The sequence below is a fragment of the Colletotrichum jinshuiense genome, chromosome 1 (assembly GCF_051148585.1).
Source record: "Colletotrichum jinshuiense chromosome 1, complete sequence".
Classification (NCBI taxonomy): domain Eukaryota; kingdom Fungi; phylum Ascomycota; class Sordariomycetes; order Glomerellales; family Glomerellaceae; genus Colletotrichum; species Colletotrichum jinshuiense.
The window spans coordinates 4,945,851-4,957,777 of record NC_139302.1 but is presented as its reverse complement, the minus strand read 5'-3'; the positions used below and the strand labels follow the sequence as shown (position 1 = coordinate 4,957,777).

Genomic DNA, 11,927 nt, shown 5'->3' with positions numbered 1-11,927 from the left:
GAAAGAAATTCAATGGAGTGGATCTGAATAACAAATAGTACCGAAACAAATGGTTTTTTTCTTCGTTGAAACGGGTAGGACATTGTCGGCTGCTATGAAGTTGGTGCAGTGGAGTAAGGCGCGGGCAACAACTGGGGGTGAGGTCTCACATCGCCATGGCGATGATAGTGCACTTTCATTCACCACAGCATGGGAATTACATAGTACCTCTTTGAAGACACGAGAATTCACAGATATACACTGTAAATCATGCGGAAATTAAAACTTTCTCCGGTTTAATCGCATTCAACCCTGTCAGGGCAAGAGGCTGCGCCGAGTTGAAGATACTTCAGGTCGGCACACTGTACCATGCAGGATCTGAGAGAATTGTAACCCTTTTTAAATTCCCTTTCAATCCTAGGTAAAATGAATTATAACATCAAACTCATATCGGGGAATATACTGTTTCTCGAGGACTCTACAATTGCTCAGAAGCTTCATTCTAGCTACATAAAGACATCATGTCGGGATAGCAAAAATGTTGGGAATTGAGGCTAGAAACTCATATTGAACGATTCAAATTCTGGCTGACCGTAGCATACTGCTCGAGCTCGCAAAATTCAAGGCTCAAGAGGCTGCCGGGTACATATATTTTTAGGCTCTTGCTTGTTTGGAGTCGTCTGGAAAATAGGTGAGGTGAGTCACCGCAGGCAGGGGGAATGCGGTCGACCAAGGACGAATTGGCCCACGCATCCTGACTTGGTCATTCAAGAGGATATATTCGATTGTGGCTCAAGAGCGCAATGCTGGTTGAATTAAGAGGCGCTATTGTTGTTCTCTCAGTGATCTGAATGCAGTCGACATTTGGGTCTCGGCATTGGCCGAATCTACCTCAAAGTACGGAAATAGGTGCGGTAATCATGGCACACTGTCCCGTCCGAGGCCCCACTACTCAAGTTTTCTCCAGATTTTTCTTCCAGAAGGGGTTGGCGTTATCGACCTAGGGGCGTATACGTAAGCATGCAAACTCTCGGTGTAGATCGAGGGGTCCTTCAAAAAATTATTTCCCGTTCATCGATCGCAACTTTTTGCAGTTCCAGCCATATCCAACCCCACCATGGCGCCCTCCGCAACACCCAGTCAAGCCGAGCTGGACCGGCGGAGAGTAAGTGAAGGCATTCGCCTTCAACACGATTCCAGATGTTAACGTCTTTCTAGATAGTCGGCATCAACAAGGAAACCGTCACTGATGTAACTTCGACCGACTACCCGGGCACCTACGCGGGCGAGGACCACGACTGGGACCTCGAGCGCTTCGCCTCCAACTTCCGCGTCCAATTCCACCACAACGCCCAGTACGAGGCCTCCTTCTCCCTTGTTGGCCTTGACGCCTCCATCGCAAACGCATTTCGCCGCATCCTCATCGCCGAGATCCCTACCATCGCCATCGAGAACGTCTACATCGAGAACAACACCTCCGTCATTCAGGACGAGGTCCTCGCACACCGCCTCGGTCTCATCCCCTTCACCGGAAACCCAGAGGGCATCCACAAGTTCATCAAGTGGTACCGCAAGCCCGACCAGGGCGGCAAGGGTTCCTTCGACTACAACACCGTCCAGCTGCGTCTGAGCGTCGAGTGCACCCGTAACCCGGATGCCGCCCCCGGCGAGACGGACCCGCACAAGGCGTTTAAAAATGCGAGCGTCTACGCCAAGGACATCGAATTTGTGCCTACTGGTCGCCAACTCGAGTTCTTCTCCGGCGAGGACGCCATCCGCGCCGTCAACCCGGACATCCTCATCGCTAAGCTGCGGCCCGGCCAGTGTATCGAGCTCGATATGCACATGCACAAGGGCATCGGCGCCGACCACGCAAAGTTTTCGCCCGTCGCCACCGCCTCATACCGTCTTATGCCCACGATTACCATCACGCGGCCAATCCTAGGCCAGGACGCTGAGAAGTTCGCAAAGTGCTTCCCCCAGGGCGTTATTGGCGTCGAGAAGGTTACGAAGAAAGAGGCTGCCGTTGTCGGAAGCGGGTACGAGGGTCACGAGGGCGAGAAGAAGGCCGTAGTCAAAGACGCCATGAAGGACACTGTCAGCCGCGAGTGCTTGCGCCACCCTGAGTTCGAGGGCAAGGTTAAGTTGGGACGGGTGCGGGACCATTTCATCTTCTCGATTGAGAGCACCGGACAGTGGGACAGCGATGAATTGTTTTTGGAGTCGGTTAAGCAGTTCAAGACGAGATGTATCCGTCTTGAGCAGCAGGTCATCAACATGGTTAGATGAAGCTTCACTGCACATGTACCATACCTATAGATATCCCGTGGTTTCTGGTTTGTAAGGGCTGGCTGGCAATGGCAAGAAAAAAGTTAATTATGACATTGGTTTTTGTTTTTCTCAAATCACCTCTAGCCATTCCCTCTTGTCGGATGCCTCGTCCTGTGCCATGCTTCTATGTGTGCCTGGGACACATCATGCTTTCATTATCATCCACCATTAGTCATGAGGCCGGGGACCCTATCACGCAGCCTTCTTGAATCGCAAATAGAAATTGAACTCCAAGGGGAACGCGGGGTCTGTGACAACAACGTTCTGTCCGTCTTCCAGGTCGAGCTCCTTGATAGTCTTCCCAAGATTGGGTCGTGTTTTCTCCTCCAGGCTGGGCGGGAACTGCATGTAAAGAGTCTTGCCCTCACCTCTAATCGATGGCTTCTTCAGCTGGGCCTCGGGGCGGACGGCGAACGAGTCCAGAAGATCCTGAAGGGTGGTGCTGGGGTCCACTTCTAACGGCCGAGCCTGCTGCCCACAGACGGGACAATCTTCCTTCTTCTCATGCTTAAAGGTATATGTGTAAATGCTGTCGTTGCCAGAGTACATCATGTAGTTCTCCTCCATTCCAAGCGTCGGTGCAGCCGAGCTGGCAAGCTTGAAGGCTTCATTACAGCATGCTGCTGCAACGATGGCGTTTGTAGATGCGATGGCAGGGATGATGTTCTTGATCACCCCTTGTGTAAGGGCGTATGTCACGCCTGTGATGTTAAATTCCTGAGCACGAGTGAGAGCCTTCTGGTAAAGCCAAGACACATGAGTCGGATCATCCTTATCCAGCTGAGGGAATGGCTTCTCCTGGTCCCAGGCGATAACATGCGCCCACTCGATGCAGTGTTCGGGTTGACGAGGAATGGATGCGATAGTGCACAGAGGGACAGCAGCTCTGGGTGCGTGCATGTCCAGTTGACATTCGATACAGGAAGTGATTGAGGGCACAATCACTCGAGCCTGACCCTTAAAACCTTCTGTGCCTCCATCGATCATGGGAATCAAGGAATCAGGATCCTCGCCCTCTTCGGCAATCGCAACCAGCATCGCATTGATCCATCTTCGGGCTTCGATGCTGTCCAATCCGCAGATGACAAACTGGAATTGCTTGTAAAAGTCGGCGTCAAAGTCTTGAATACGGCAGTTGTGAGCTGTAATTGTGACACCTTTCACCCGACGCATCACAAATTGTGCTGCTACTTCGGCCTTGTACTTGCCCACATCGGATTGTCTGAAAAGGAACTGTCGGTTCAGGTTCGAGATATCGATGGTGTCTAACCCGCAAGTGTTAATCTTGACATAGTCACAGGAAGGAGACCTTAGCTTACCCATATCGATGACATGAATATCCTTGAATTTGGACATGGCCAAATTCTTTAGGATTTCACATCCTAAACCTCCAGCACCACTTGAAAGATATTAGTCGCTAAAATGTCGTAGTTGATGGGAGAGGAAAACGAACATGACCCTATAAAAACCATGTCAGCAAACTGCGCGGAAGCTCTCCAATTAATCGTCAACTTACAAGACCTTAATCTTGTCAAATTGCTCAAAGGCCTCTTGCGTCCCGGCGACGTCAGGGTCGCTGAAAGGCCCCGGGTTCTTGCGGATGTTGTCGAGGTAGGTCCTGAATCACGCCAGTATCAGCAAGCAAACGCGACAGGGAGTACAAGACGTTCAGAGTGATACACACCATCGCTTTACTTCATCGACCTGGCTGGTGAATTCCGAGCCAGTGGCTACCGGTATGGGGGCTTCGGCAGCCATTTTCGAGGGAAGGTTAAATTGCTTGAGTCTCAAGAGGGTACACTGAAGGGGACTGTTGAAGCTGAGCTCCGGGAGGTGGAGGGGCCGACATGATGAAATGCAGGCAGATGGCGTCCGTGCACGGCGGAAACATTGTGCGCGTTATCGATACGTTATCGTTATCAGGTGGGGCTAGTCTAGGGGTGCTTCCAGGCAGGGTGGTGGGGTGGGCGGAAACACGCCAGCCAGTCTTGTCATTGTCTCCAAGGCTTTGGCTGCCTGTGTTCAGGAAGGAAGCAATAGTCAGGTTCCTAACCTAGAAACTTCAACAGTATTTGCGGTTGAGCCTTAAGACTTAACGTTGTGTTTTTCCTTTTCTTGTTTAACAAGCTCTACCAACAGTGCACGGAGTAGCGACAATTCGCCCAAGGAAGAAAAACGTATTTCTTCACTTTCTCTCCAGTGCATGCAAGGTCCATCATTTTCTACTTGACAAGGGACTCAGGACAATGGATGACTTCTTCACCCCCGTCACCAAGACTTACCTGAAGGCAAAATCTGGAGGGCCTTTGCTTCAGGAGTCAACCCAAAACAAGAATTCCTCCCCAACTACTCAACCAGGCGCTGATGTTACTTCTGTTGAAGCTGCTTTGGAAAGTCTGAGGAACCAACCAGATTACGACAGCCTCATAGCTGTCCTAAAGTCCCTTGACCATGGCAGCATTGCTGCAACAGGCTTCAAACTCGCAACGCCAAGTCCCGAAGCCGCGCAGATCATCCAGTGTCTTGTCTCGGAGATCGTTCCCAACTACTGGTCCTTGCTTAAGGAAGACACTGCTGGCGGGCCAGGCATTCAGGATGCCGACAATCCAGAGGACCTCGGATTGTTATTAAAGTGCTTGAGAAGCGTCACGGGAATCAACGCTGTTACTACGCGCATGAGGGCCTTAATCCAAGAATCTAAAGCTAGCGTCAAGGATGTTAAGCGACCAGACCTAGCACTCAACCTAAACGTCCTCCTCGAGGTTTGCTCGGCGGTATTGTACAGGGATGAGCAGCTATCTGAGTTATGGACAGCAAGCAGCACCGGGTTGGAATCCACAGCTAAAAGACGGCCCTTGGCACATGAGTTCACCACACTGGTAGCTGGTGGTCGGCTTGTATCCGCCGCAGCCGAAGCAGACGCGGTTGCCAACCCAGATAGAATTGTGAAAGACAACTTCTGGATTGCGGACGGACAAGAGTACAGCAAGTGGCTGGGGAGAAGTATTGCATACTGGGCAAATGGTGATACTTCAACAGATGACATCAAACTCTGCTCTGAAGTATTCACACGAGGGCTTCGCCTAGGCTATTCCGGTAAGTCCATGAGCATTCGCCTATCCGCTCAGAATAATGTTACTAACGGTCTGTTAGATGGCCTCATGAAGCACATTATCGGGGACATGTTGCTTAGTTCCGAGGAAAGCCGTAGTTCCTTTTTCAAGCTGTTCAGCCAATTCTCCCAGCTTGAACAGAAACGGATCATCTTTGCTGTTTTGAAGCACCTGTCCGAAACATCTCTCAATAGGTTAGAGGATGCCGATTTACTCAAGCCTCACCCGGCTGTTTCTGCTGCTGCTGGAATCATCGAAAGAATTGTATCAAACGAAGAAAGTCGGAAAACTCACTTGGTTTCCTGGTTGACCAGCTCGACTGGTGCTGGTCTCGGCGATGGCATTGGTATCAGACGTGCAGTGCTGGCTTCCCTTGCACAAGACCGGGAATGTGTCACTCTGATCTTCGAGAAGAGCCTTCACCAATTCGGGGAGAAACTCTACATCAAGCACTCTCCAATTATGCAGCAGCAAGGTACGACTACCTATCATACAATTCTCGAAAGCTACTAACTGGAATAAAGCTCATGCCCAGGTTCTGCTCCTGAGCGCTGCCTACGTTAACAAATTGTCGCCTTTGAAGCTTAAGATGTTGATGCGTTCTGCCAGCTATTTGAATACCGTCTCAAACAGGATCGGCGCCTCCCAAGAGAAAGCCCGATTCCTGGGTATGGTAGTTGGCGAGGCACTCTCAAGTCTTATCGACAGCGGAGACAAAAGGCTCGAATTCAAAGTCGGCGAGATGGCAACCGACGAAGCCAGCTTTTACAAAAGTCTTGTTGGAACATTGGACAATGTCGGACCTATCGATCCACTAGTCACTATTCCCAAGGTTGAAGAAAGAAAACACCCGGCGGCAGCGAAACCATACCGTCCTAAGCCTACCCCGAAACCAAAACAACACACTGCTCCCTCGAAGTTCATAATCGAAGAGGTATCGGACTCTGAAAGTGAAGATGAAGACCTCATTCCCTACGTTAAACCACCCGACGATGCAGAAGACTCGGACGAGGATGCAACCCTCGTTCGCCATGACAAGCCAAAGGCCCCTGTGTATATCCGAGACCTCATCATCTATCTCCGTGACACGGAAAACTACGACAAGCAAAAACTAGCCCTTACCACCGCGCCGCCCCTAATACGCCGCAAAGCAAACTTTGGCACGGAGGTCTCTTCCCACGCCGACGAGCTCGCTACTCTCCTTGTAGGTCTGCAAGACAAGTTTGAACTCGAGAGTTTCCACGAACTTCGTCTGCAGGGTATGATTGCTGTTGTTGTCTCCCAACCGCAGAAGATGGGCCAGTGGTTTGCGAAAACATTCTTTGACGGCGACTACTCTGTCTCCCAGCGCGCCTCCATTCTCATCGTCCTCGGTCTCAGCGCCCGCGAGCTTGCCGGCTTCGATACATCAGAGCACGCCAATGCTGCAGCATTTCCCTCCAACCGCCTTCCCGAGAAGATGGAAGCACTCTACATCGACTCTTCCAGGCTATCGAACCAGTCCCCTTCCTCGTCAAACCTCAAAGCCATACCCTCCAATGCTCTTGACACCATAGCCAACTCTCTCACTTCCTCCTTCCTCGCCCCCATAGCTGCCAACGCAGCAGACGCAACAACCGGCCCAGACGTCCTCAAACTCTCAACATTCACCTCCCGCCTCCCAAACAAGACTGCAAAAAAACCTCGCCTACGCTCCATCCCCAATACGACAGCCTCTCTTTTAGCTACGTCCTACTTCTTCCCCTTGACCGCCAGATTTCAGCACGCCTTGCGCTCCCACTCCGCCCGCTCAGGCATCTTTATCCAACCTTACCTCCTCTCTCTCTACCTGAAGACCCTTGCCGTGCTCATCCATGGCGCCGGACCCTCGACTCTAGCCCTCCCGCAGATGACAGCCGAGCTCTGGGATCTGCTCCTCGGTGTGCGCACGCACATCGCTGGGGATATACCTGGTACGCACGCGTTACTCGTTGCGTTGGCAGCTATGCTCGAGGTCAACGAGACGTCGGACATGCGGCGTATGTGCGAGGCGCATCCTCGCGAGGTCGTCGAGACGCAAGAATGGGTTAGCGGCGTGTTCAACAACACGCGCGGCGAGGATGGTGGGGAGGAGAATGATGTCAAGATGCTGGCCGCCGCCGTGCTAATCAAGCTACAGGAAGCGACGGAGAAATATCGCGCATTACTGCTAGGTGATATGATCGGTTTCCAGTAGAAAAAGGCCGATGGATCAGAGTAAAGTTGTTCAAAAGGAATGCATGTTGCTATGGGTAACAATATGCGACCGCGGCATTCCGGCAGAATTAAATAGAGTGTCCATGCCCTTCTAGCATGCAACGCAGAATGATTGTACATATCCCTCAGTAGTGAGCTTGCTTATACCTCAACGCCGTCGTCCCATGAACGCAGGGGTCCTAACCATATTACCGTACTGTTCATGTACATAAACCAAAGCCAAATACAGTGTCATTATTACAGCGCTGTCTCTCCCATCGGATCTTGTCTTCCTCCCTTGCGCACCGGCAGCGTAGAAAGATACTGATTGGCGTGACTCAAATGCTCACCAAGGCTCATGGCCATTCTCCTCAGCTCCTCCTTCACGGCATCTGCACTGGCCGAGCCCTGCATGACCTCCACTGAAGGTGGCGCAGGCGGAGGTGGCAGCGGAAGGCTGCTGCTGCCCCTGTTCCCCGATATGCGCTGAATGCCGCTACCGGGAGGCAGAGCCGGCTGAGCAGCCTGCTGGGGAGTCAAGTACTCAGGATCTGAATAATCGGCGCTGTTGAACGACTGATGTGTGTTCAGACGCAGCCCACTGTGGCCATTGGATGGTCGGATGGTAGCACTGGGCTCGGCGAGAGAGAGATCAACAAGACCTAGGTCCTCGTCTTTGGGAATGCGCGAGGCGAAATCAGAGTCGTCGGAAACATATATCGAGGGCTCGCGGTTCGAAGTCGGTACATAAATGGAAGGCTCGCGGTTTGATGCGGGAACATAAATAGACGGCTCCCGATTGGTAGTCGGGACGTACAGAGAAGCGTGATTCTCCAGGTCAAAGGGATTGGCTAGGCCAATGTCTGACCCACTAACAGAAGCAGCGTCCGAGTTTGCCGTAGATGGACGAGTGAGCTCTGGCATGGGGTCGGCCAAGCCCATGTCGAGGTCAATTAGACTTCCAGTTGATATGCGGTTGGCTTGGTTGTTAGTGGGGGGCACTATGAGTTCGTCGAGGTCGATCAAACTCCCAGTGGATTCCCTATTATTCATTTGTGAATTTGGTCGAGGGACCATCAGGTCACCGCCATAATTAGGGGCGGGAACAGGATCAGTCTGGTGATGGAACATTTGCGGGCGGTTTGCTGAGCTCGGTCCAGAGCGGTCTTCGTTGAAAGGAAATCTGGACATTTCCGGGTTTGCAGAAGCCGGAGCCATGGCGGGAAATTTCCAATCTTGCGTCCTCCGGTTCGGATTCAGATCTGCAGGGTCACTCAAAGGTGGCTTGTTGAAATCTGGCTCATCCCCCATGTGATAGTCAACAGAAACGCGTGGTCCACCGGCTCTAATAGTGTCCATGTCCACGAAATTAGAGAGATCACCGCCGTGGAGTGAGAAGTCGAGGTCGATGAGAGACTCCCTGACCGTCGTTGATTGGAGCGAGTCATCTCTTAAGGGAAGATCCGATGTAGGAGGGGGAACCGGCCTACCATAATAGGCCCGAGAGTTATCCTCATAGTTGGATATCGTATTGGGGTCGAATACTTTTTCCAGAGGAGCCTTCATAGCGGCAAGCTGCTGGGGCGGCGGTCTTCTCCGGGATTTCGGTTTGGCTCGTGACATCTCGTCCAGGAACCCAGGGTCAAAATCTACATTTGAGCCATACACATCGTAGACTGCCTGTGCATCCGTATTTTGGAAGACTTGCTGATCGAACGCCATCGTTGTACTGAAATTCCATTCGTCGTTTGCCATCGCCGTTGACGAAAAGTCGGAATCGTCCATGCCGTAAATACCCTGGGCTCCTCCGGGAGCAAAAAGAGACTTGCGACTTCCACCTTGAGATTCCCACAGCTTGAATCCCCTGACAAGAAGCGCTAGTGATGAGGCCGGGTATTCTTGGGCTGTGTTGGCGATGTAGGGATGTTTCTGAACCTCTTCAATCGTGGGTCGTTTCGTCGGATCCTCCTGCAAGCAATACGCTACCAGATCCTTCAAACTGTCTGAATACTGGTCACCCTCGAGTCGAGGGGTATGCGCTTTGATGTAATTTCCAAGCTGGTAAACATCTATTCCTGCCATGACGTTCGGTGGAAGCCCCGAAGCAATTTCGAACACCATGGAGCCAAACGCCCAAATGTCCACCTCCGTACCGTACGAAGTCGACTGATCGAAGAGCTCGGGTGCCATCCAGTGAGGAGTGCCAATAAACGTTGATCGCTTGTCAAACTTTGTCTCGATGACGCCGGCAACTCCGAAATCGCAAAGTTGCACTCCACCAGCCTCGGTGACTAGAACATTGGCGCACTTGATGTCACGATGAATAATTCCCTGTCGGTGAACCCAATAGACGGCTTCGGTGACCTCTCTAAGAATAGGAATAATCCATTTCTCCAACAAGCCACCGGGTGCCGTGGGCCTCATGAGCGTCGCCACACTTCCACCGGCGCAGTACTCGGTGATCATCCACATGGACTGGCCGACAGGCAACGCGTCGATGACATGGTTGATGTTCTTTGCGCCACTATCACTGAGAAGTTTCAATGCGTTCACCTCGGCCAAAAACTCTTTGAATGTGTCGGCAAGTTTGGGGTTGACAGTGTCGCTCTCTTCAATGTCGATGATCTTGACTGCAACAAGCATACTGGTGTTGATATCGGTCGCTTTATAGACGCGCCCAAAACTTCCCTTGCCAATCAGTTCGTTGAGAAGATAGGGCGGTTTGTCCTGACCGGCTTTTGCCACCTCCTCATCCACGGCAGTTTGCATCTTCTTTGCATCTTCGAGGGCCTTCTGCTTCGTCACCGAGAAGTCGGGGCCTCTGACCTGGAGCGACATCTTGGGCGAGTGGTGACCGCTGCTACGGTCAGCTAATATGCCTGCTTCCTCCTCGATAAATGGTATGGAAGGAATCCAAATAAGTAGCGCAAATGATCGATTCAAAATGACCGATCCTTCAATGCTGAGGTTGCTGAACAAGCCAGATGTGAGAGGTTGGTGTACTCATGGAGGTCGAACGGATACTGCAATCTGATACGCCCAAGTCCAGGTCAAACACAGGGGTATGCTGTTGGCACAGTCCAGGTGGCAGTCGCAGGGGAAATTTCCAGCCAATCAGCAGCGCCAACTTGAAGCCACGATATGCATCTAAAACGGTATATCAACTAAGCGATGTCATACAAAGCTCAAGTCCCCGGTCACAATATCTCATGGACTCTCAATGTTATCAAGCAATACTGGCTTGGCTTAAATGCAATGCGAAATGCTGATTATCCGAGCATAGCATACATCTGATTGTCATCATTACTGATTATTGTCTGATTGAAAGGAGGTGTCCTGACTGGCTTTGCCTTAGAGCCATCCAGAGAACAACTTGGAGTTCTTTCCTTCTGCTTCGTTGACCTTGTTCTTGTAGGCCCTGGGACTCTCAAAATCACTCGCTTTTCCACTCCAGATCCCTAACTTCTTGGCCTTGGCCTTGGCCTCTGCTGCTTTGTATGCCTGTTCAGATCCCCCCCACTCAACCCCAGATTTAGCTTCGTAAGTTGTTGCTAAGCCGAGCTTCAACATTTCCAGTCCGACATCCTTCCTGAAAAGAAATCGTCTGACATAGACTGTCGCGACAACACGGTCATACTGGTCGCGTCTATGGATCCGTGCCCAAACTCGTTTATTCAGAATGTAGTTCCTGAGCCATTGCAGCGCTTCCGCAGCACCTGGTTGGCCCGGCCGACCAAAATGTGCACCCTCTGGGGCGTCGATCCCGGCCATCCGTACTGGTATCTGTATTGACATCAGCAGCGCTCCTTGATGGTAGTTTAAGACGGCGCATACGGTTTTCCCCTTCAACGTAGCTCTTGTGCCAGGAACCTTCCTTAGCCAATCCCACCCTGCCAGTCTCCCGCCGGGAGTGTGGAATAAGTGGAAGTTGTCGCCATCACCTACGCTGGTCACCCGGCCCAGCAAAGTCCGCTTTCTGTAGAGATCGGGCTGGATATGGGCGGCGGTGGGAAACCGCCGCAAACGGGACTGATAGAATATAAAGGCCGCCAGTGATGCGACTGATGTCAGGAAAACTGGTGCCCATTCTTTCGCGGCGTGTAGGGGAGGATCGGGCTTTGGGAGAAGGTCGTTCCATGATGTTGATGCATTGCGCGCACCACCCTTTTCACCGTCCGCTGGCCTTTCCGGCTCAGGTGCCTTTTCCGAGCTAGAAGAGCTGAACGGCCATGGCATTTTCAAGGAACTCCCCGATGAGTTCAGTGCCTGTGTTTTCTGTGGCTTATGATC

At 51.8% G+C, this 11,927-nt stretch overlaps 5 protein-coding genes across 5 annotated transcripts; 2 read left to right on the top strand and 3 right to left on the bottom strand.

Moving 5' to 3' along the window:
- Positions 1 to 1,096: 1,096 nt before the first annotated feature.
- EsH8_I_001290 (DNA-directed RNA polymerase core subunit RPC40) lies at positions 1,097 to 2,268 on the top strand (the record flags this gene model as incomplete). Its single annotated transcript, XM_083268703.1, has 2 exons — positions 1,097 to 1,144; positions 1,198 to 2,268. The coding sequence occupies 2 exons, from the start codon at positions 1,097 to 1,099 to the stop codon at positions 2,266 to 2,268; spliced, it is 1,119 nt and encodes a 372-aa protein (XP_083119141.1).
- A 234-nt stretch (positions 2,269 to 2,502) lies between these two features.
- Positions 2,503 to 4,068, bottom strand: EsH8_I_001289 (NEDD8-activating protein UBA3; the record flags this gene model as incomplete). The annotated part of the gene is made up of 5 exons (XM_083268702.1): positions 2,503 to 3,575; positions 3,630 to 3,709; positions 3,764 to 3,769; positions 3,827 to 3,928; positions 3,995 to 4,068. 5 exons carry the CDS (start codon positions 4,066 to 4,068, stop codon positions 2,503 to 2,505), a joined length of 1,335 nt encoding a protein of 444 aa, XP_083119140.1.
- A 488-nt stretch (positions 4,069 to 4,556) lies between these two features.
- Positions 4,557 to 7,638, top strand: EsH8_I_001288 (telomere length regulation protein-domain-containing protein; the record flags this gene model as incomplete). The annotated part of the gene is made up of 3 exons (XM_083268701.1): positions 4,557 to 5,406; positions 5,464 to 5,898; positions 5,948 to 7,638. 3 exons carry the CDS (start codon positions 4,557 to 4,559, stop codon positions 7,636 to 7,638), a joined length of 2,976 nt encoding a protein of 991 aa, XP_083119139.1.
- A 257-nt stretch (positions 7,639 to 7,895) lies between these two features.
- EsH8_I_001287 (kinase-like domain-containing protein) lies at positions 7,896 to 10,475 on the bottom strand (the record flags this gene model as incomplete). The annotated part of the gene is made up of 1 exon (XM_083268700.1): positions 7,896 to 10,475. One exon carries the CDS (start codon positions 10,473 to 10,475, stop codon positions 7,896 to 7,898), a length of 2,580 nt encoding a protein of 859 aa, XP_083119138.1.
- Positions 10,476 to 10,988: 513 nt separating this feature from the next.
- EsH8_I_001286 (thermonuclease family protein) lies at positions 10,989 to 11,873 on the bottom strand (the record flags this gene model as incomplete). The annotated part of the gene is made up of 2 exons (XM_083268699.1): positions 10,989 to 11,420; positions 11,472 to 11,873. The coding sequence occupies 2 exons, from the start codon at positions 11,871 to 11,873 to the stop codon at positions 10,989 to 10,991; spliced, it is 834 nt and encodes a 277-aa protein (XP_083119137.1).
- Between the last annotated feature and the right edge of the window lie 54 nt (positions 11,874 to 11,927).